Genomic DNA, 24,328 nt, shown 5'->3' on the forward strand with positions numbered 1-24,328 from the left:
GCCAAACATCACAACAAAGAGTAGCTCCTGCTGACCACAATTAGAGAAAGCCCTCGGACAGCAACAAAGCCTCAGTGCAACCAAAAACGAAAAAATAAATGAATAAAAATTTAAAAGGAAAGTCGCTGACTTCATTTAGAAGCAATATAAATCAAATACTGTAACTAAAATCGAAACAATAGCACAAAGTACTACTTTATCTTCAAATCATACAAGCCTTTTGTTATCTTCACCCTTTTCCCTTTCTAACTTGAGGGATGGCTGCCAGGGAGCCCATTTCAAGGAATGCAGATTTTTTTTCCCCCCACAGTCTTCATCTCCATAAAGCCAGACACTAAAGAACTAAAATACAGACATAAACTCCTCTGATTCTTTCTTAGGAGATGAGTAAAATTTCTACATGTCAACTCAAAAACAAATCTTTAAAAAGTGAAAGTGTGTATAACAGAATGGAGGAAACCACGTGTACTTAATAAAATATGAACTACAGCCTTTGAAGATGGCAGCTTTCCCAATTTTTATGAATAATGAGAACTTGTTAAAAGTATGAATTTGTTTCTACAAAAAAGTAAATAATAAGGACTTTATTTCTGTAAGTGTTTCCTCCGAATATTACAGCACTTCCTGAGCGACATTCCCTTTCAGGTATACACTAGACCAGATAACTACTTTCAAGCTATAATATTAGATCTGTTCCAGAACTTTAGACACACACACACACAAATACACAAGCTTGCTCAACCCTAGTATAAAAAGAAGCACACTCAGCCATAAAAAGGAACAAATGTGAGTCAGCTGAACTGAAGTACATGAACCTAGAGGCTGTTAAACAGAGTGATGTAAGTCAGAAAGAGAAACACAAATATTGTATATTAATGCATATGTATGAATCTAGAAAAATGGTACCGATGAACCTGTTTGCAGGGCAGGAATAGAGATGCAGACATAGAGAACAGACTTGCGGACACAGTCGGGAAAGGAGACGGTGGGACGAACTGAGAGCCGCCATTGACACATACGCCACCATGTGTAAAACAGACAGCTAGCGAGAAGCTGCGGTACAGCACAGGGAGCCCAGCCCAGCACTCTGCAATAACTGAGAGGGGTGGGGAGGAGGGTGAAGGCTGGGAGGAAGGTTCAAGGGGGAGGGGATATACATAGATACCTAGGACTGACTCCCGTTGTTGTACAGCAGAAACCAACACAATTATCGTAGAAAAATCATCCTCCAATTAAAAAAATTTTCTTTAATTGAAAAAGAAAGCACCGAGTCACCAAAATGAGCCCTAAATCCTCAATCGAGCTGTTAAAAAGGAAGGGAAGCGGGGTGGGGTAACTTTAAAGCTTTCGCCCAATCCTCTTTTACAGATAAGAATACTGAGATCCACGAAGTCCAAGACTTCCTTTAGGAACTTCAGCAAGTCAGAAACAGAACACAGATTAAAACTCAGGTCCTCTCACTCCACAGAAAAGGCTGCAGTTTGCTTTACCCCAAACTGCTGAACAGTTCTTCAATCACAGCTACTTTAAACCAAAGCTATATATGTTGTTTACCTTCTAAAATTAAAAAAGAAAACTTGAAAAGACATTAATGTTATAAAAGGAATCACTCATTTCCTGCTAATCAAAATTCTAAAGCATTTTACATAGACCTTGACAATGAACTTAGCTAAATGGTTAGCATTCATGAAACATACAAAATACAGTTCTATCTTATTTGGCCAATACAAACATCACCCCTCAACACGAATTAAAATGAACATATTCTATTCCATAAAGCAGAATGACATATCTAATCATTAGCTAATTTCCTGGTGAAACAAGTTTGTTCTTGTGAATAAACACAAAAGAAATGGAATTTCAAACCTATAAAGTAAAACAGTAATATCTAAAATCTTGGGACATGAAAACCAACAACTCAAATTGGAAAATTGCTTTGATCTTCATATTTATGATTGGTGCTAAATATGATATTTATGACTGGTTCTAAATATGACATTTATGATTTGTTCTGAATATTCCATAGAACTAATCATGCAGAGAATCATACATCTGGAATCAAAAAGCCATGACTTCTCCAAGAAGAAATGGCTGATTCTATGGCTGGGGCAGAGAAAATATAAGATGAGCCTGGAGCGTTTTACAAATGCCAGAAACACAGTACTCAAAAATCTAAAAGGATAAGCATGTCAACAAAGAAGTCAACATGAAAGAGTTCCCAATGGCCAAAATTGGAACAACCTGCATTTTTTTAAAATGGCAGAAATAAATGATATAGCAATATGAAATATAGCTCAAGAGAATAAAATAAATATACATGAGTTCATGCTGATGTGGGCTTCTCAGGTAATGCAAATGGTAAGGAACCCGTTGCTGACATGGGAGACACAAGATGTGGGTCTGATCCCTGGATCAGGAAGATCCCTTGGAGGAGGGCCTGGCAGCCCGCTCCAATATTCTTACCTGGGAAATCTCTCGGACAGAGGAGCCTGGTGCACTACAGTCCATGGGATTGCAAAGAGTTGGACACAACTGAAGCAACTTAGCATGCTGATGTAAATAAGGGTTAAATAAATAATTGCACAAATGTCCCTTATAGAAGAATTTAAAATATATGTACATACTTGCCCTTCCAGGATGTAAAACTTAGGAATTGGGCTGAACTTAGGAATTCAATTCCAAAGAAATGAGTTTGGAAAAGGAAAAATCTTCACTTTACAGTGGAGAGACCTTGTGAATCCCAGTTTAACAGGGAGGTGAATGAAGATCAACATCACCAGAGATGTCTGATGAGAACCAGATGATGTCTGATGTCATGTTCACCTTTATGACAATCTTCCTCCTATACCCAAACCCCAGTCTAATCATGAGAAAAACACCAAGATAAAGCCAAAGTAAGGAAAATTCTACAAAGTACTCTTCACCACTGCTAAAATCATGAAAAACACAAAAAGGGAAAAACTGTCACAGACTAAATGAGACTAAGGACTCTTATGTTTAGTTGTTTAGTTGATAATAAAATACTAAGGATAACGTTAGTTTTGACAAATGTACCAGATATTAACATTAGGGGAAAGTGGGTGAGGACATAAGGGGACTCTCTGTACTGTGTGTGCAACTTTTCAATTTTATAAAAAAAAATTGGAATAACTAAAAATATACATAAAATATATCATATTGGGTTGGCCAAAAAGTTTACTTGGGTTTTTTAACCCAATATTACCTAATAATCATAATTACAAATCAAACACCACAGTCATGAGCCTGAGGCAGCGACCGTGGGCCTCCCTGTCGTGGAGGACCCTTCACAAGCCCACCTCCTCCCACTAGATTATGGGCCCTTCAGCATGCCTTAACTGAGACTTGCCCATCTCTGCAGCCCTGGCGCCTAAGACAGTGCCTGCAGGTAGAAAGCATTAAACACATGTTCATATGCACAAGTGGAAGCATGACAAAGGCCATTTGCAACAATAATGCTAAAAAAGAATGTAGGTTAAGTTATTACTAAGTATATTAAAGACTAGCAGTTAGACAGAGAAAAGAGATTCTGTCTCGAACTCAGACCTCGGAACCAGCGGGGGAGGCCAAACGTATCATATGGCTTCTTGGTTGTTGCTAACAGGCCCTGGCTGCTCATTTCGGCTCCCAGAGCAGAAGGTCTTGACCACACACACAGGGAGACACAACTGAGGGGGTCAAAATGACAGCAGCTCTCTGACTAGCTTCAGATATTTTATCTGAAGTCCTTCACTGAGGAACACATAAAGTATGGGTATCACAATCTTTAAAACTGTTATAACTATATTTGAATATAATTGTTCTCCTTCGTAATCCTTCATGTTTTATGATACATGCATTTAAAAGTATTTTTTGAGATGGCTATCCCCAGTTTGCCAAAGGGAAATGCAATGACAACAGTGAAGAAACACAGTACTAGGGACAAAAAAGGCAACGAGAGAACTTGCTCCACCAGACCTAATAATTCTGTCAAGATGGAACTTGTTTGATAAAGGATTCACAGGGGAACTCTTGAGCAAGAATGACCACAGCTTGGGAGAGGTCATGACAGCCAGGGAGGGTGAGGCTTTATTGGACATGTTCAAGATGTCCGATGGGTAAACAACAGAGGGGACAGAGGGGAGATAAGCATAATTCCAAAACAAGACTATAAAAGAAAAGCCATCCCAGAGGGTTAAGAATTTCTGAAGACTAGGTAATCATAGAACGATCTCAAGATGGGGGAAGGAACCAAGAAAACCAGTCTCTCGTCCCAGGAATTTAACAAGCACAGATTTTTAAAAGGAAACTAAAGAACATTTTCTCCATTGCTGGACTGTAAGCGCTTCCAGGAAAGAAAATGAGTCTCTCTCATCTCTGTGCTTCCATGACCGAGCACCATGTTTGACCTGCAATAGCCCTAAGTAAACACTGGATAAGCTGAAATGTAAACGCAACATTATCAATGATGATGACCAAAAAAACAGCTATCGTGTAAGAAAAACGTTCACCATGTTTATAAAGCTTTAAGACAGGCAGAAGCAACATTATATTGTGTGCTAAGTCGCTTCAGTCATGTCTAACTCTTTGCAACCCCATAGACTGCACCCCGCCAGGCTCCTCTGTCCATGGGATTCTCCAGGCAAGAACACTGGAGTGGTTTGCCATTGCTTCCTCCAGGAGATCTTTCTGACCAGGGGTGGAACCCAAGTCTCCTATGTCTCCTGCAATGGCAGGCAGGTTCTTTACCACTAGTGCCACCTGGGAAGCTACTACAAGTCATGTAGTACAGTCCCTTCAACCAAAACAAGAGGGAACCTTGAGCACAGCCACACAGAGGCATGGGCACGAGAAGACTGAAGTAGAGACTGGAGTGATGCTGCCACAAGCCAAGAAAAAACAAGGAGTGCCAGCAACCAGCTGAAGCAAGAAGAGGCAAGGATTCTTCCTTCCAGCCTTCAGAAGGAGCACAGCCCTGCCGACACCTTGACATCAGACTTCTAATCTCCAGAACTGTGAGAGGACAATTTCTATTGTTTTAAGTCATCAAGTTTTGGATACTTTGCTATGATGCCCTCAGGAAACTAATACAAAGGTAGGTGGCACTGCAGAAGCTGGGGCCAGATGGGAGAAGCAATCATAGGACTCACAGCCAACTTCCGAACCCTCGCTTCTGTCACTTGTACTGAAAGCACCTGGATTAAGAAATTGTTGTTCAGTCGCTTAGTCGCATCCAACTGTTTGCAAACCCATGGACTGTAGCATGCCAGGCTTCCCTGTCCTTCACTATCTTCTGGAGTTTGCTCAAACTCATGTCCATTGAGTCATTCCAACCATCTCATCCTCTGACGCCCCCTTCAATCCTTCCCAGCATCAGGGTCTTTTCCAATGAGTCGGCTCTTTGCATCAGGAGGACAAAAACTTTAGCATCAGTCCTTCCAATGAATATTCAGGGTTTATGTCCTTTAGGATTGACTGGTTGGATCTCCTTGCAGTCCAAGGGTTAAGCAATAAGAAGACTGCAGAATAACTGCCTGGTCACTACTGGATCAGAACCTCTTACCATGGGTGGCAGCCAACCCAGTATTTGTCTAAGAAGCACTTCATTCTGGAACAGAAGTCTTCCCTTCACACTCAGTGGATAATAAAGCTAACAACTGGCCCTACATTTGCCATCCAGGACCACAGAGGGTAAGCACAAGGCATCATCATCTTCATGGAAACTACTCACACTGTTTTCATGAATAAAATGCACACAAGTCCCTGCCCCCACGGAGCTCACACATTAGGAAAGGAAGCAGAGAAAACAGGATACACTACAAGTAATGGAAACAGTGATGGATTCTATTTCCCAGGACTCCAAAATTACTGCAGATGGTGACTGCAGCCATGAAATTAAAAGACGCTTGCTCCTTGGAAGAAAAGCTATGACAAAACTAGACAGCGTATTAAGAAGCAGAGACATTACTTTGCTGACAAAGGTCCGCCTAGTCAAAGCAATGGTTTTTCCAATAGTCAAGTATGGATGTGAGAGATGGACCATAAAGCTGAGCACCAAAAAACTGATGCTTTTGAACTGTGGTGTTGAAGAAGACTCTTGAGAGTCCCTTGGACTGCAAGGAGATCCAACCAGTCAATCCTAAAGGAAATCAATCCTGAATATACATTGGAGGGACTGAAGCTCCAATATTTTGGCCACCTGATGCAAAGAGCTGACTCATTAGAAAAGACCATGATGTTGAGAAAGATTGAAGGCAGGAGGAGAAGGTGACGACAGAGGATGAGATGGTTGGATGGCATCACTAACTCGATGGACATGAATCTGAGCAAACTCTAGGAGAGAGTGAAGGACAGGAAAACCTGGCATGCTGCAGTCCATGGGATCGCAAGAGTCGAACACGACTGAAGAACAACAACAGCAAGTAATATACATGCTATGTGGGCAGGCAACAAGAGCTCAAGGAACAAGTGTCTATGTCAGATACAGGTTGAATGTTTGGACAACGTGGTCATCACTTCTCAGCCTTTTGGCTAAGATCAAGTGTAGACAAGGTGGCCTTTTGGAAAAAGTGACATGGGTAAACATATGAAGAGTGGAAGAAAAATGCTGGGTGGATTTTAGGGTATGAGCATTCTAGGCAAAGAAACAGCAAGCATAAAAGCCCCCAACAGGTACCATGGTTTTCCTGGTGGCTTAGTCAGTAAAGAATCCACATGCAATGCAGGAGACCAGGGTTCAGTCCCTGGGTTGGGAAGATCTGGAGAAAGGGATGGCAACCCACTCTAGTATTCTTGCCTGGAGAATCCCATGGACAGAGGAACCTGGCGGGTTACAGTTCATGGGGTCTCAAAGAGTTGGACAGGATTGAGCAACTAACACACACAGACACACAGAAACAAACACAAACAGGAACCATGTCTGGAATGTCCCAGGAACAGAGGGGAAGCCAGCACATTTCTAGCTGAAACAGGAGGAAGGGAAAGGAGAGAGGAGGACAGGTTCAGGACAGACCTCATGCAGCCCCAGGTTGAGGTGAGGACTCTGACTTTTATTTTGATTGAGGCCAGAAGACAACAGAAGATGATGTAACCTCTCTTAGGAGTGGTTTATTTTCTGTTTCACTTAAACCTATTTAGTAAGTTCCTGAAAATCTGGGCTTTCCTTGTGGCTCAGCTAGTAAAGAATCCGTAATGCAGGAGACCTGGGTTCAATCCCTGGGTTGAGAAGATGCCCCGGAGATGGGAAAGGTTACCCATTCCAGCATTCTGTCCTGGAGAATTCCATGAACTGTATATAGTCCATGGGGTTGCAAAGAGTTGGACACTACTGAGTGACTTTCACTTCACTTCCTGAAAATCTGTTTATCCAATCTGCCAAGAGTACGGCTAACAATATCTACCTGTTTGTGATTATGAATAATGATGGTTACAGGAGAAACACAATGGTGACTTAACAGCATAGAGGTACACCTGACAAGAATGAACCATTCAGAGTTGCCCAAGTCTGTTGGTTACTATTGTGATAATAACTATCCTCCTTGCTGAAAAGAATAATGCTTTGCAGTGCTGTAGTCTTGCTTCAGTGGAACCCAGTCTGGCTTTGCACGGACAACAGACTGAGGTGAAGCCAGGGCAGGCACGTCTAGAGACACAGCAGGAGAGACGCGTCTAAAGCCCACTCTAATAGTCCAGGCGAGATATGCAAGTGCCTTGAACCTGGGCAGTAGCAGGAGAGGCGGTGAGATGAGAAGAGGTGGTGAGAATTGAGTCTGGTTCTAAATTTTGCTGATAGACCTAGGACAGAGGTCAGCAAGCCTCAGTCCACAGGCCACACTTACTTATTTTTGTAAATAAAGTTTTATTGAAACACAGCAATGCTCATCAGTTGACACAAAGTCTATGGCTGTTTTGTGCTAGGGGGCAGAGAAGAATGTTTGTGACAGAGACTGCACAGCCTGCACAGCCAAAAATATTTACTAACTGGCCTTTTAAAGAAGGAATTTGATGACTCTCAACCTAGAATTATGAGGTAAAAAGAAGACAGAATGTTTTAAGCTCGCAGAAGAGTGAAGTGTTAGTCACTCAGTTGTGTCCAACTCTTTGCAACCCCACAGACTACATAGCCCACCAGGCTCCTCTGTCTATGGAATTCTCCAGACAAGAATACTGGAGTGGGTTGCCATTCCCTTCTCCAGGGGATCTTCCCTAGCCAGGGACTGAACCCAGGTCTCCTCCACTGCAAGTAAATTCTTTACCATCTGAGCCACCAGGGATGCCCATTTTAAGCTTAAGCAACTAGAAAAAAAAAATGAGTTATCATTTACCGAGATAGGGTTCTAGGAAAAAATAAGATGTAAGGAAATATCACGAACTTGATTTTGAATGTGTTAACTGTGAGACATGTATCAGATGAACGCCACACTGAAGTTCAAAGAACAGGCCTGAGCTGGAGGTACCAATTTCGTCAGGATACTGGATAAAATTAATAAGAGAATAAGCATAGAGATGGAGAGGAGAAGAGGTTAAATACTGAGCCCTTGAACCCTGACCTTTAGAAGCTTGGGAAATGAAAAAGACTCATACAAAGAACTAAGAAGGAACAGATGGAAACAGGATGAAAATCAGGAGCGTAATGCTCTGAAGCTGAACAGAGAGTGTTTCAAGGAGAAGAAGGCCAAAGCCACGTGGAATGGAGCTGACAGGTCAGACCAGATGGTGACTCAGAGCTGACCACAGGAGGCCTCACCTGATGGGACTCGACTCAGCAAGGTGCAAGGACAGAAAGAGGAGACTAAGGATGGGCAACTCATTCTAGAAGTTCTGTTGTGAAAGGGTGCAGAGAAGTGGGGTGGAAGTCAGCAGGGGATATGAGATCAAGAGTTCTTTTTTATTTACTCCCATCATGGGAGAAGGAACAGCATGTATGATGACTGTTTAAACAAAAATAAAAGGTTTCCACTTGAGATGGAGAACCGGATGAAGCTGGAGAGACGACAGGAACTGCTGTAGCAATGGCTCTGGGCAGTGAGAGGAGATGGGATCCAGGGTACAGACGGCAGCAAGGGCAGGGACAGTTCAACTATGACAAGAACTGGCCGCACATACTGGTTGGCAGTGGAGGCAGGGTTGAAGGTGAAGGAGGTAGGTTCCCTTTTGCCTGCATCTGTTCTCTCCACAAAACTGGAAGGTGGGCCACCAGCCCAGAGTGTACATGGAGAAGAGGTGTTACACATTAGAGAAGGTATGAAATAGACTGAAACAGACTGTGGGAGAGTGAACAAGGAAATACAGTACAATTACCCACTAGTATTAAGGGTCCACTTGAGTCTGTGATGATGGCTCTGAAATGAGATTGCTAGTATGGTTTTTCTCCAGCCTCATTTCACAGCAAGAGACCAAGAACAGGAGGGGACTGGGACTTAAGACGAGGACTGTACTTTAAGGGAAGAAGACAGAGTGAGAGAGAGGCCAGAGAAGGAGTGACAGTAGTGACTGGCCATGAAATTTCCCCAGGTTGAGGAGGAAAGTAAGGACACGAGGAGGGGGAAACATGAAGAAAGTAAAAAGGTGATGGGTCAAGGGACTGTAGCCCCGAGGGAAGACTGAGGATTTGGGCACAGAGGGGTGAGCGAAAAAGCCGAAGGTGGTGGTCAGAAAGTCACTGAGACTGAAAAATCTAGAGTCTGACCATGGCAGTGAGTGGCTGGAGTCAGAGGGCAGGAAAGGTCACTGAAGGGGAGGAGCTCAAGAAACACAGAGGTCGGAGTTCTGGAAGGATCACACGGCTACTGAAATCATCACAAATTAAGACAGAAACAGTGCTGGACAAATAGTGGACATAACGAGTGCTGTGGGTGAGTGGGCTTTGGAATATAAGCCTCAACAAGGGAGAGAAGTGGAGAATATGGTTAGGTAACACAAGATTCAAACCAATGTGTTTTCAGGGTGGAGGAAGAATGGTCAAGAAGAAGAAACGAGAAAGCAATGGAGAAAGAGGTCAGATCCAGTGAGAGCACTAAGGGGAAGGGACGCTGACAGAGCATGATTTTGCTGGTGGCTGGGCACAAGGCTTTCAGAATTTGGGGAAGTGGGGAAGGAAAGGTACATGTGACAAACCACATAAGGATTAGAGACTGGGAGATGAGGCATGAGGACACGGGGAGATGGGGGGCTGACATGAGTGGGCCTAAGGGGCATGCCGAGATTAATCCTGAAGGTCCCAAAGAGACGACCCGCTGCAGCGAGGAGCGGCAGGAGCCTGTCCCCAGGACACTTTGCTGATGCAGTGAAGTTTTTAAGTCCCTCCCCATCCCACGAGCTCTTCCCTGGACACGCGGCAGCATCCCAGGTGGGGTCTGATCAGGGTGAGGCAAGCAGCAGTGCTGGTGGCACCACAGGAAAAGGAGGAAACACAACTGGAATCCTGACCCTTTCTCCTAGTAGATCACCACAGCTTCTCCAAGCAGTAACCAGGAAACATTTCAGACACAGGCATCGTTTATTACTAACATGTGTTGGCCTGAGCCTCTCTCATTTAATAATTAGCAGATTTACATAGAAGCATTTGTATTTGCCTTAGGAGGGGCCTACAGTGATGCCTAACGAGAGTCACAGTAACAGAAACTCCGCAAATAACTTTTAATCGACAAGTTATCCTAGATCATGAAGATGGATTGTTCAGAGGTGGCAGTGCATTAAACAAGAGCAGAGCTGACAATCAGATATTACATTATTAGATGATATGATGATCAATGCAGGTCTCTTAGCACCTTTTTCCTACTTAGAATCCTAACTATTATAATAAAGTCAATAATTATTACATTTGATAGAAAAGTTCACTTAGTGAAAAGACAGATATCTTAAAAGATACATTTCCCAACAAAGACAACCATGGTATCAACCATGAGCTCATTAATTATAAAGAAATTAACTTCTACAACAGTTAAACTATCAATGAGACAGTTATAAGACATCATATCAGGTGAACTTATTATGGTTCATTTATATTAATTCTTCTATAGTTAAGAGTTCAAACTTTTATTCTATTTTATTTTCTTTTTGGCCATATTGCAAGGCTTATGGGATCTTAGTTCCCTGACCAGGTATCGAACCCAGGCCCTCAGCAGTGAGAGCACAGAGTCCTAACCATTGGACTATCAGGGAATTCCCAAGGCGAACTTTACATACCCTGAAAATTTAGAAAAAAGGTTCTATGACAATATAGAATGAAGACAATGAAATCCATAATCAGAGGCATTATTTTGACCATTATTTCAATCTTGACCATTATTTCAATCTTGGATTTGCAGAATATTTTATCTTAAAAAAAAAAGCATCAACCAAAGTCATAAAATCTGCAGAACCAAATTTAGTCTTAAGCTCCTTGCCATCAGAGACAAAGACCTGGCCTTGTCTGAAAAAAAGCATGAAAGCTATAGAAAACAGTCAGCTTCAACATCACTATCAAAACATCAAAATGAACAGACATTAACAAAACACATTGTAATGACCTTAATCTTTAAACCACTGCTTGCAGGATTTTTAAAAGTTGCTGTTCATTTCATCCTGCCATGGAAATTTCGCAACTGTAACTGTACCAGAAAGCTCCCAGGTATGAAGGTGAGGCTCACCTGATGCACCAATGGGGGAGGTAGCGGGGGTCATGTTGTGGACGTTGAGACCAAGGCTCTGGGAGGGGCCTGGAGCTGATGCTGCTATGGGAGGCCCGGGGGGGTTCTCCCTCTGGGGAGAAGTGAGAGGGGTGGTAGGCTGGGAGGTCTGTCCACCAGCAAGTCGTGCAAGGCGCCTCCGTCGGATCTACAATGAGGGGGAAAGAGCATTCTGTGAAAAACAGCAGAAACACAACTCTGCATGAGAATAACAATATTAATGCTATCAATGACCAAACCTGAGCATTAAAAACTAAACATGCCTTGAGAAAAAAGGACTCATTCGAGACAAACGATAACTCTGTGCGGCAGTATTTTTATAAGTTACCAACTAACTTTTTAAAAATTGCATCTTAATTGCTTTACCACCTGTTTATCAAACCATCTTGAGTGACACTGTGAATTTACAATAAACATACTACACTTTTCAACACATTAAAGCTTCTTGTTATTGTAATAAAACCCAGAGACTTGGTAATTTTAAATAGAATTTAAAACAAATATACACTGTGTCTGACTGAGTCCCTTAGATATTCATCTGAAACTACTACAACATTGTTAACTGGCTATATCCCAATGCAAAATAAAAAGTTTAAAGTTTAAAAATATAATAAATATCCAATATAATTCCCTAAAACAATGAGAAAATAATAAAAGTTACATTAAGAGATTTTACTCTCATTTTTAAGAACAAAATGATTAGGTTTAACTTTCAATAAAAATATTATCTATAATTTCCTTCTTACAATTATATCCCAGAGTTATCAAGTGATTACAAATATGTAACACAGAAGCCTAGTGGATCACAGAAATGGTTCTCCCACATTTTGACTGTCATTAATTCATAACCAGGCAATGAACTCTGAGCACCTGCCCTCCCAGGCAATGGGCATATGTGACAATTATGATAAAGTTTCTGGCTCTAAGTGGGCATCAGAGAAGCAAACCAGTTAGGCTGCTCACACTCTTTCCATTACAAATAAGGAAGATAAAAAAGTTAAATTACAGCAAAAGTTAATGGGGATGGACACTGTCTGAATTAAGAATTTATAACTCATTCTAACATTGGTGGAAATCTGCACCTTCTATGGTTCAGACAACAGGAACGTCCTGACTCTTGGCCCCAAAGTTGAGAAGCCTCTCCTATAAATATATCTATCAAGGAATTTATATAAAATCCTGAAGTTGTTTGGTTTTCAACTATCTCCTTAACTAGATTAAATTCCTTGATGGAAAGAATTATTAACAGGGCTTATTTATTTAAATAAAAACTGATGCTTCTAGTAATGTTCTAAGTACTTTACACCTTACTATTTAATCCTCATAATAACCCACTGAAGCAGGTACCTATGTACATTTTGTATATGAGCAAACTGAGGCACAGACAGGTTAGATGTCTTGCCTAACGGGTCAGTGGCAAAGCTGGAATGTGAACTCACTAAAATCTAGCTTTAGTGTCTGTGCTCCTATCACTAAAGCTGGCCATATCTAGGGATCTCGAAAACACTTTCAGAGGGCCTGTGAAGCCAAACATTAAGACATTTGCCTTTTTCACTCTCATTCTCTCATGTCAAGTGGAGTTTTCCAGAGGCTACATGACAAGTGTGCTGCAGCAAATTAAATAAAAAAGTTAATGAGATTCCAGCTGTCTTCCATTAAATTAGACATTTAAAAGAATTGCGAAAGTAAAAACAATGTCACTCACTGAATTTGTTCTGGAAAATGTAGTTATTTTCGTACAGTTCAGTTCAGTCACTCAGATGTCTCTGACTCTTTGTGACCCCATTGACTGCAGCACGCCAGGCTTCCCTGTCCTTCACCAACTCCTAGAGTTTGCTTAAACTCATGTTCATCGGGTCAGTGATGCCATCCAAGCATCTCATGCTCCGTCATCCCCTTCTCCTCCTGCCTTCAATCTTTCCCAGCATCAGGGTCTTCTCCACTGAGTCAGTTCTTTGCATCAGATAGCCAAAGTATTGGAGCTTCAGCTTCAGCATGTCCTTCCAATGAATATTCAGGACTGATTTCCTTTAGGATGGACTGGTTGGATCTTCTTGCTGTCCAAGGGACTCTCAAGAATCTTCTCCCAACACCACAGTTCAAAACCATCAATTCTTCCACACTCAGCTTTCTTTATGGTCCAACTCTCACATCCATACATGACCACTGGAAAAACCATAGCTTTGACTAGGCAGACCTTTGTCAGCAAAGTAATGTCTCTGCTTTTTAATACACTGTCAAGGTTTGTCATAGCTTTTCTTCCAAGGAACAGCTGTCTTAATTTCATGGCTGCGGTCACTGTCTGCAGTGATTTGGGAGCCCAAGCAAATAAAGTCTCTGTTTCCGCTGTTTCCCCATCTATGTGCCATGAAGTGATGGGACCAGATGCCATGATCTTAGTTTTTGTATGGTAAGTTTTAAGCCAGGTTTTTCACTTTCCTCTTTCATGTTCATCAAGAGGCTCTTTAGTTCTTCTTCTCTTTCTGCCATAAGGGTGGTATCATCTGCATGTCTGAGGTTATTGATATTTCTCCCAGCAATCTTGATTTCAGCTTGTGCTTCATCCAACCCAGCATTTCTCATGATGTACTCTGCATATAAGTTAAATAAACAGGGTGACAATATACAGCCTTTATGTACTCCTTTCCCAATTTGGAACCAGTCTATTGTTCCATATCCAGTTTGAACTGTTGCTTCTTAACCTGCATACAGATTTCTCAGGAGGCAGGTAAGGTAGTCTGGTATTCCCATCTCCTGAAGAATTTTCCATAATTTGTTGTGAACCACAGTGTCAAAGGCTTTGGTGTAGTCAGTAAAGCAGAAGCAGATGTTTTTCTGGAACTCTCTTGCTTCTTTGATGATCCATTGGATGTTGGCAATTTGATCTCTGATTCCTCTGTGCCTTTTCTAAATCCATCTTGAACATCTGGAAGTTCTCAGTTCATGCACTGTTAAAGATAAGCTTGGAGAATTTTGAGCATGTAATTTAAAACTTTGATACCATGTAAAATAAGTGCAATTATGTGGTAGCCTGAACATTCTTTGGCACTGCCTTTCTTTGGGACTGGAATGAAAACTGACCTTTTCCAATCCTGAGGCCACTACTGAGTTTCCCAAATTTGCTGGCATATTGAATGCAGCACTTTCACATCATCTTTTAGGACTTGAAATAGCTCAGCTGGAATTCCATCACTTCCAATAGCTTTGTTTGTAGTGATGCTTCCTAAAGCCCACTTGACTTTGCACTCCAGGATGTCTGAGCTAGGTGAGTGATCACACCATTATGGTTATCTGGGTCATTAATATCTTTTTTGTACAGTTCTTCTGTGTACTCCTGCCACTTTTTCTTAATATCTTCTGCTTCTGTCAGGTCCATACTATTTCTGTCCTTTACTGTGACCATCTTTGCATGAAATATTCCCTTGGTATCTCTTAATTTTCTTGAAGAGATCTCTAGTCTTTCTCATTCTATTGTTTTCCTCTATTTCTTTGCATTGATCACTGAGGAAGGCTTTCTTATCTCTCCTTGCCATTCTTTGGAACTCTACATTCCGATGGATATATCTATCCTTTTCTCTTTTGCCTTTAGCTTCTCCTCTTTTCTCAGCTATTTGTAAGGTCTCCTCAGACAACCATTTTGCCTTTTTGCATTTGTTTTTCTCGGGGATGGTCTTGATCACTGCTTCCTGTACAATGTCACGAACCTCTGTCCATAGTTCTTCAGGCACTCTAATCAGACCTAATCCCTTGAATCTATCTGTCACTTCCACTAGATAATCATAAGTGATTTGATTTAGGCATACCCGAATGGTCTAGTGGTTTTCCCTATTTTCTTCAATTTAAGTGTGAATTTTGTAATAAGGAGTTCATGATCTGAGCCACATATGAATGAAATAACAATCACAGAAAACTAACCAAACTGATCACATGGACCATAGCCGTGTCTAACTCAATGAAACCATGAGCCGTGCCGTGTAGGGCCACCCAAGATGGACAGATCATGGTGGACAGTTCTGACAAAACGTGGTCCACTGGAGAAGGGAATGGAAAACCACTTCAGTATTCTTGCCTTAAGAACCCCATCAACAGTATGAAAAGGCAAAAAGATATGACACTGAAAGATGAACTCCCCAGGTCGGTAGGTACCCAATATGCTACTGAAGAAGAGTGGAGAAATAACTCCAGAAAGAATGAAGAGACAGGGCCATAGCAAAAACAATGCCCAGTTGTGGATGTGACTGGTGATGGAAGTCCAATGCTATAAAGAACAATATTGCATAGGAACCTGGAATGTTAGGTCCATGAATCAAGGTAAATTGGAAGTGGTCAAACAGGAGATGGCAAGAATGAACATAGACATTTTAGCAATCAGTGAATGAAAATGGACTGGATTGGGTGAATTTAATTCAGATGACCATCATACCTACTACTGTGGGCAAGAATCCCTTAGAAGAAATGGAGTAACCCTCATAGTCAACTAGAGTCCAAAATGCAGTACTTGGGTGTAATCTCAAAAATGACAGAATGACTCTGTTCATTTCCAAGGCAAACCATTCAATATCACAGTAATCCAAGTCTATGCCCCAACCACTAATGCCGAAGAAGCTGAAGTTGAATGGTTTTATGATGACCGAAAAGATCTTCTAGAACTAACACCAAAAAAAAAGATGTCCTTTTCATCATAAGGGACTGGAATGCAAAAGTAGGAAGTGAGTTATTTTCATTAAAAACATGTTATTGATATTAACACTGTAGTTGTTTGTTCAGTCACCAAGTCATGTCCTATTCTTTGTGACCCCATGGACTGCAGCATGCCAGGCTTCCCTGTCCTTCACCATCTCCTGGAGTTTGCTCAAGTTACCATTGAATCGGTAATGCTATCAAACCATCTCAACCTCTGCTGCTCTCTTCTTTTGCCTTCAGTCTTTCCCAGCATCAGGGTCCCTTCCAATGAGTCGGCTCTTCCGATCAGGTGGTCAAGGTACTGGAGCTTCAACTTCAGCATCAGTCATTCCAGTGAATACTGAGCATTGATTTCCTTTAGGATCAACTGGTTTATCTCCTTGCTGTCCAAGAGACTCTCAGTTCTTCTCCAGCCAACAATTTGAAAGCATCAGTTCTTCAGCACTCAGCCTTCTTTATGATCCAACTCTCACATCTGTATATGACTACTGGAAAAAACCATAGCTTTGACCATACAAACCTTTGTTTGCAAGTGATATCTCTGCTTTTTAATATGCTATCTAGGTTTGTCAAACTTTCCTTCCAAGGAAAACAAGCTTTCCTTTTAATTTCATGGCTGCAATCACTGTCCACAGTGATTTTGCAGCCCTAGAAAATAAAATCTGTCACTACTTCCGCATTTTCCCCTTCTATTTGCCATGAAGCAATGGGCCGGGATGCCATGATCTTAAACGTTTTGAATGCTGAGTTTGAAGCCAGCTTTTTCATTTTCCTCTTACCACCTTTAACAAGAGGAACTCTTCAGTTCCTCTTCATTTTCTGCTACCAACATATAATGGCTTTTATTATTTTTTTAAAGAATAAATATTTTTCTAAATTTCTCAGTTTTCACTTCTGTGAAGTGAAGTGAAAGTTGCTCAGTTATGTCTGACTCTTTGTGACCCCATGAATTATACAGTCCGTGGATTTCTCCAGGCCAGAATGCTGGAGTGGGTAGAGTGGGTAGCCTTTCTCTTCTCCAGGTACTCCAGGTAATATTATTACCAAACTAATACAGTAAAATATTGATGGATATAAACCACCTAAACAAAAAATCATTGGGAGCCTTAATATTTTCTAAGAGTATAAAGGAAACCTGAGACCAAAACCTTTGAGAATGGCTGCACTTCCCTGGCTGCCTCTTGCTCACTTATCTTTATCTCCCTAAAACCTAGCTTGGCATCCAGTCTCTACATGTGCTTACCACCCAGAACTGGACAGGGGAGGGGAAAAGCAGAAGTCATCACCAGTCCTCCGATGAGGACTGGAAGTGGAAGTTGTCACCAGTTCTGTGATGAAAAACTCACTCAGTGATGGAGCACTGGAGTCTGAACTGCAGACAGCCCAGTGACTAGTGTTACTTGTCAGCAGAAAATTTCATTCACATTAGCTGAAAAAAGTTAATAATCACCAAAGCTTAACCACTGTTTTAAAAGCAGTGATATTCATTCCCACTGAGTTTTCACCCCCCTCAAACCCACTGTCATCAGTTTACAAAGTTAGCACTTTGAAATAAAACTAAACACGAAAAGGAAGTCGAGTTGCCTATCCTACACCAGGCCCTGGAGCAAGAAATGGCAACCCACTCCAGTACTCTTGCCTGGGAAATCCCATGAACAGAGAAGCCTGGCAGGCTGCAGTCCACGGGGTCACAAAGAATCGGACGTGACTGAGTACACGCCTTGTGCTTTTCTGACATGTTCTGCCGTATTAATTTCCCGGAAAATAATGAGGAGAGGATCAGTGTGCTGTTCACTTAGTGCATTAACTGGTAGGGCTGTAATATAACTTCTCCCTCTTGGGCAACTTAAAAAAACAAAATTTGCTTCTGTAATGAAAGGAAACAAATCAAGAGTCACTTCTGTACTAGCGAAGGTCAAGGCAAAATTAGCCTCTAGGGCTTTAATGAATACGACCCCTGTGTAAAAGTGAAAGTCACTTAGTCGTATCTGACTCTTAGTGACCCCATGGAGAGTCCACGGAATTCTCCAGGCCAGAATACTGGAGTGGGTAGCCTTTCCCTTCTCCAGGGGATCTTTCCAACCCAGGGATCGAACCCAGATTTCCCTCACTGCAGGCAGATTCTTTACCAACTGAGCCACAAGGGAAGCCCATGGCCCCTGTAAGAAAGTAAAAAAAAAAAATTGTAGAAATTATTATTTATTTTGGCCCCACCACACGGTTTGTGGGAACTTAGCTCCGTGACCAGGGCTCACACCCATGCTCTCAGCAGTAAAAAGCATGGAGTCCTAAACAATGGCCCACCAGGGAAGTCCCTATAAATTATTTATTACTGTGATTAGATCTACCCAAAATTATCTTTTCAACATCTATCTTGCTAACATGAAATTAAATTGCAGTTATATATTTGTTAAAAGTTGGTTGCCTAGCAACAATAACTGTATATCCAGTTTAACAGAAATAAAAAGAATATTTGTCTTAAAAATAAAGAAAAACTTCAAGAAACGAACGAAGTTGTTCTCTCATGAACACTTCACTGGAGTGGATGGGGGAGGTGGACCAGAAAACACCCCTGCCCCAAACTGTTGCCAACCCAGTGGGCAAGCCAGAGAGATAGGGTCTGTGTTCAGCCTCCCTTCATCTCCTCAACCCTGACTATTTACCAAGTCTTGCTCCTTCCACATGAGTTTACCCTCGGTTCTCAGCTCCTCTGCCACCATCTTCTCCAGGCCACCACCCTCTCTTACCAGGACCTCTGCAAAAGCTTCTTAATGGATCCACCTGGGTCCAATCTGGCCTAGTGGGCAAGAGTTAACAGGGTTGCAAAGAGTCACACAGGACTGAGAAATTGAGCATGCACACAAACACTTCAGAGCTTTGTGAGTGCTAAGTCACTTCAGTTGTGTCCAACTCTTTGTGACCCTATGGACTGTAGCCTGCCAGGCTCCTCTGTCAAAAGGATTCTCTAGGCAAGAATACTAGAGTGGGTTGCCACTCCCTTCTCCAGGGGAATCTTCTCGACCCAGAGATCGAACTCGAGTCTCTTCTGTCTCCTGCACTGGTAGGTGAGTTCTTTACCACTAGCACCATGTGGGAAGCCTGTCAAAGCTTTACATTTCTGAAATGTAAATTAAAAGCACACTGAGCTAACACCTCACACTCACCTTAGGATGGCTACTATCAAACCAAAAAACAACATAAAATAACAACTGTGAGCAAGGGTGTAGAGGAATTGGAACACTTGCACACTGTTGGTAAGAATGTAAAATGGTGCAGCCACTAAGGAAAACAGAGTGGCAGTTCCTTAAGAAATCAAAAATCGAATTACCATATAATCCAGTAATTCCTACAAGTGGAATTCCTACAAGTGGAATTACCCAAAAGACCTGAAAGCGGGGACTCAAACAGGTAGTTGTTCACCCATGTTCATAGCAGAATTATTCGCAAAAGGTGGAAGCAACCCAAGTGTTATCAATAGATAAACATAAATAAAATGTGTGGTCTACACATAAATGGACTGCTTTTAAAAGGAAGGAAATTCTGACACATGCTGCAACATGGATGAGCCCCAAAGACGTTATGTTGAGTGAATAAGCCAGTCATACTGAACCTGGAATAAAACCCAGATCCTTCCCATGTTTTACAGAGCGCTCCTCCGGGGTCGTGGTGTCCCACTCTGGCCCTCGGACAGTTCCTATATCATCTTAGCTCTACCTTGCCTCTTGTTGTTTAGTTGCTGTGTCTGACTCTCTTCTGACCTCATGGACTGTAGCCTGCCTGGCTTCTCTGTCCATGGGATTTTCCAGGCAAGAATACTGGAGTGCGTTGCCATTTCCATTTCCACTGTCTTGCCTCTGGCCACTCGCTAATTCCCTTAGCAGCACTTTCCCTAATTCTTGACCCACCTGGCTCTTTCTCTTCCTTCCATTCTCAGCTTAAATGTCACCTCCTGGAGGACTTCCTTGACCATCCTATTGAGCACAGCCCTCCCTACCACATTCATTTCATATTCTGGTCACATCTTTCTAGCAACCTTCACGGTCCATAAATATCTTGTTTATTTCTTATTCACTGTCTTAACTTCCCTAGTAGAACAGAAGCTCCATAAGAAAATCATGTCTACTTGTTCACCACTGTATCCCCAGCAGTGAGCACAGTGCCAGGCACGTGTGTTAGCTTCTCAGTCATGTCTGACTCTTTGCGACCCCATGCACTGTAGCCTGCCAGGCTCCTCTGTCCATGGAATTCTCCAGGCCAGAATAATGGAGTGGGTAACCATTCCCTTCTCCAGGGGATCTTCCCGACCCAGGGACCAAATCTGCACTGCAAGCAGATTCTTTACCATCTGAGCTACCAGGGAAGTCCCTGACACATAACATGCCTTTATACCCAGGATGAAGGGAGAAATAAATACACAGAGGGAAGGGAGTACTGAAGCCACACACAAGAATGTTTCACTGAATATTCAAAGCCCAGACAGTGTTTCAGACTTCTGATACTGACCCCTCTTCAGATACTCCTCATTTAACCTCATTCATCAAGTACCCCAATAAACAGAACAGTCCCTGCTCTCGTGGAACTCAGATTCTAGTGGTGGTCCAAGGACAACAGTCAAATGGACAAAAAGGATGCCAAGTGGTTATGAGCACCATTAGAGAAAAATAAAGCAGAGGAGGGACAGTCTGGCACGCTGGGGAGAAGGCAATATAATTTTTACACAAGGTGGATTGAGAAGCCTCTCTGATAAAGGGGGATGCACGAAAACACCTGAAGGGAGGGAGGAAGCAAGCCATGTGGGTCTCTGGGAAGTAGGGTGCGACTGTGTGTGCCAAGTCCAAGGTCAACAAGGGCAGTGCGTGGTTACAGCAGAATGAGCAAGGGGAGGAACAGTAGGAGATGAGGATGTCGAAGGTAAGAGGGGGGCTTTGAGGGCCAATGTAAGAGGACTGACCGTGGGGAGCCACCAGGGGGTTTTGTGATCAGAAAAAGAACATGATTTGACCTACATTTAAAAATTGCTATTTTGGCTGCTGGGGAGAATAAACTGTAGAGGAGAATGAAAGTAGGCAGAGACTACTCAGAAGGCTACTGGAATAATCTATGGGAAGATGGATGATGACTTGGACTAGGGTGGGTAGCTATGAAGACAATGGCGGGTGGACAATTAGGGGGTATACTTTGAAAACAGAGTTCAAGCTCACAGGAGGTGCTGATTATACACGCTACTGATGGGAGAGATGGTGGGGTACATACTGTTTATGGAATAAAGTTATTACCTTTGAAAAAGAACACATACGGTTTTTGGAAAAAAAATATATAAAGCTATTTTAAATCTGGGTGAAGGGGAGGATAAAACTAGAGGGGGCAAAGATGACACCAAAGTCTTGGGCCCAAGCAATTTATTACATCCGTTTACAAAGTAAAGACAGTAAGAAGAATGGAGGTGGGGAGAGACTAAATAGTTCTTTTAAGACACAAGATTATTAACAAGCAGGCAGATGGAGTTGTCATGAAGATATATAATCTGACGTGTGGGGCACAGGGCAGGTTAGGATGACAGTTGGAGAGCTGTCAGCTTCTAGATGGCACACAACGCCACGAGACGGAGTAAGACCACTAGGTCTTACATCTCCTGCCTGGGCTGCAGATCCTTTAAGACATGGTAACAAAAGTGGTTTGGGGACTTTCCTGGTGGTCCAGTGGTTAAGAATCCGCCTTCCATTGCAGGAGATGTGGGTCTGATCCCTGACTAGGGAACTGAGATCCCACATGCCATGGGGCAACCAAGCCCAGGAGTCATAACTACTGAGCCAGTGTGCCACCTGGGAAGGCCCTGGCACATAGTGGGCACCCTTTAAATATCTGGTGAATTAATGAAAGCGTAAGTGAAATACACTAGAAAATGTATTGCACATGAAATTTACCATTATTGGAATGATAATATTGCCTCTGAAAAAGCACGCACACACAGCTTTTAGAAAAATCACAAAGCCACTTTAAATCTGGGTGCCAAGTTCAGCCTGCGATGTTAAATTCAGATGTTCTCCTCAGTGTTATAAACATAGCACAAATGTCCTGACTCACTGCAATAAGGGCTTGAAGGAAGTTTTCCAAAGAAGAAAGATTTCCACTGTGCTGCCTTCCCCATTCCCTTCCCAGTACCATTCCACAAACACAGGTTTAAAAAGAAGAAGAAGAAGAATGAAGACTTTGTGAAATAGCCTGTGGAATATTAAGGGAGAGGGGGGAGTGCAGGAAGGAGAAGGGGCAGGTCCACCTATGACATGAGCTGGAAAAGGATTGGCAGAACCTGTCCTGACTTCCCATGTTAAAGACCTGCTGGGGAGTGAAGAAACAGCGGTGCCGGGGCAGCGCTCTGGGCGGCCACACAGCAACGCTCTCAGTAGGAGACGAAGCTCTTCAGTGGATTGGCTACCTTCCACCATGGTGGTGGCTCTGAACTGGTTTAGCAACCTGAGGACCCTGAGAATATCTGGACTGGAGACTCCCTCCTAAAGAATGGCTTTGAGCAATCACAGGTATGAAAGCCCATCTAATTAATCTATTAAGAGATGTGACCTCACTTTTATCACAAGAAGAACATATGAGACACAAACTAAAAATAGTACCACACACCAAAATATTATTAAACATTTTTCTCTTTGCTTACTCTACTTTATATACAAACACACAAGACTGGTATAATCTTTCTAAAGTTAAGGGACTTTTGCTTAAAAAGAATTGCTTTCCTAGATGTCACAGACAGAAAAAACCCAAAAGCATAAAAAGGAACTTCCAATTCCTCAACTTGTGTCCTAAACCACAACTCAAACCCAAACATACTGATCATGAAAGTTCATTCCTAGTTTTTCTTGTCTTGACTGTTTCAGTTCTTCTTTCACAAATGACATTATAATAGAGGTTTCCCAGGAATTCCTTGGTGGGCCAATGGGTAGGACTCAGTACTTTCACTGCTGAGGGCCAGGGTTCCACTTCAGGATGCCTGGGGTTCTATCCCTGGTCGAGGAACTAAGATCACGCAAGCCACATGGCACAGCCAAAAAAAAAAAAAACAATAATAAAATTTTTAAAGGATAAAAAAGGTAAAATAAATAGAGGTTTCCCTGGAACTGTTCTGACGCAGTACTTCCTACCCTCACGGTTCTGATTAACTAAAAATAGACTCAAAACAGCCTCTGTTCAAAACAGCAAGGGCCACAGTGGTGACATGAGGCAGAAGCTAAGACAGGATGGGCCAAATTGTTCCTCCTATTTTTAGCATCTGTGTTGGGGAAAACTAAGTCCAAAAGGCATTGTTTTCAATTTAGCAAACAGTCATTCTACAAAAGCATCTTACTTTCCCAAATTATTACATTCTAAAATACTAAATTTCAACATAAAGAAAAACACTTTCAAATATTTATTCTTCCAGATGGCATCCTTCTAGAGATTCTTTTGTTTTGATTATATTATTGTAAGTGTTTTGGGTTTTTTTTCCAATATCTGGTCATGTCTAAAACGTATAAAATGCTATGACAATTTCACTATATTCCTTTGGCTTCCCTAGTGGCTTAGATGGTAAAGTATCTGCCTGCAATGAAGGAGACCAGGGTTCGATCCCTGGGTTGGGAGGATCCCCTGGAAAAGGGAATGGCAACCCATTCCAGTATTCTTGCCTGGAGAATCCCATGGACAAAGGAGCCTGGCAGGCTATAGTCCACAGGGTCAAAAAGAGTTGGGCACGACTTGGCAACTTTCAGTTTCACATCTACACATCTAAACCCAACAATATATCTCAAAATAAATACATTCAAATCTGAACACCATAGCTCTATGATCTAAAGTTTACAAGTTTTTTAACATTTTCACTTAAAGCTCCAAAAGTCTTGTCATTTAAATCCCCCCTATTTTAAAGGATATATTAAACTCAATCTACCACTGTCACACAATGCCGAAAATATGAAAAAACACTTTTTCTT

The 24,328-nt window shown here is 42.1% G+C and overlaps 1 protein-coding gene and 1 non-coding gene across 4 annotated transcripts in view; both read right to left on the bottom strand.

Moving 5' to 3' along the window:
* UBE4B (ubiquitination factor E4B) overlaps positions 1-24,328 on the bottom strand; it is a 122,387-nt gene that overhangs the window by 72,657 nt on the left and 25,402 nt on the right. For all 3 annotated transcript variants that reach the window (XM_070768232.1, XM_019976352.2, XM_070768233.1), the window contains exon 2: positions 11,628-11,814. In XM_070768232.1, coding sequence (XP_070624333.1) covers positions 11,628-11,814 — 187 coding nt within the window. The remainder of the gene's footprint in view (positions 1-11,627; positions 11,815-24,328) is intronic.
* TRNAE-CUC (transfer RNA glutamic acid (anticodon CUC)) lies at positions 11,088-11,160 on the bottom strand. Its single transcript has one exon. It is a non-coding gene; the product is annotated as a tRNA-Glu (tRNA).

The sequence above is a fragment of the Bos indicus genome, chromosome 16 (assembly GCF_029378745.1).
Source record: "Bos indicus isolate NIAB-ARS_2022 breed Sahiwal x Tharparkar chromosome 16, NIAB-ARS_B.indTharparkar_mat_pri_1.0, whole genome shotgun sequence".
NCBI classification, from domain to species: domain Eukaryota; kingdom Metazoa; phylum Chordata; class Mammalia; order Artiodactyla; family Bovidae; genus Bos; species Bos indicus.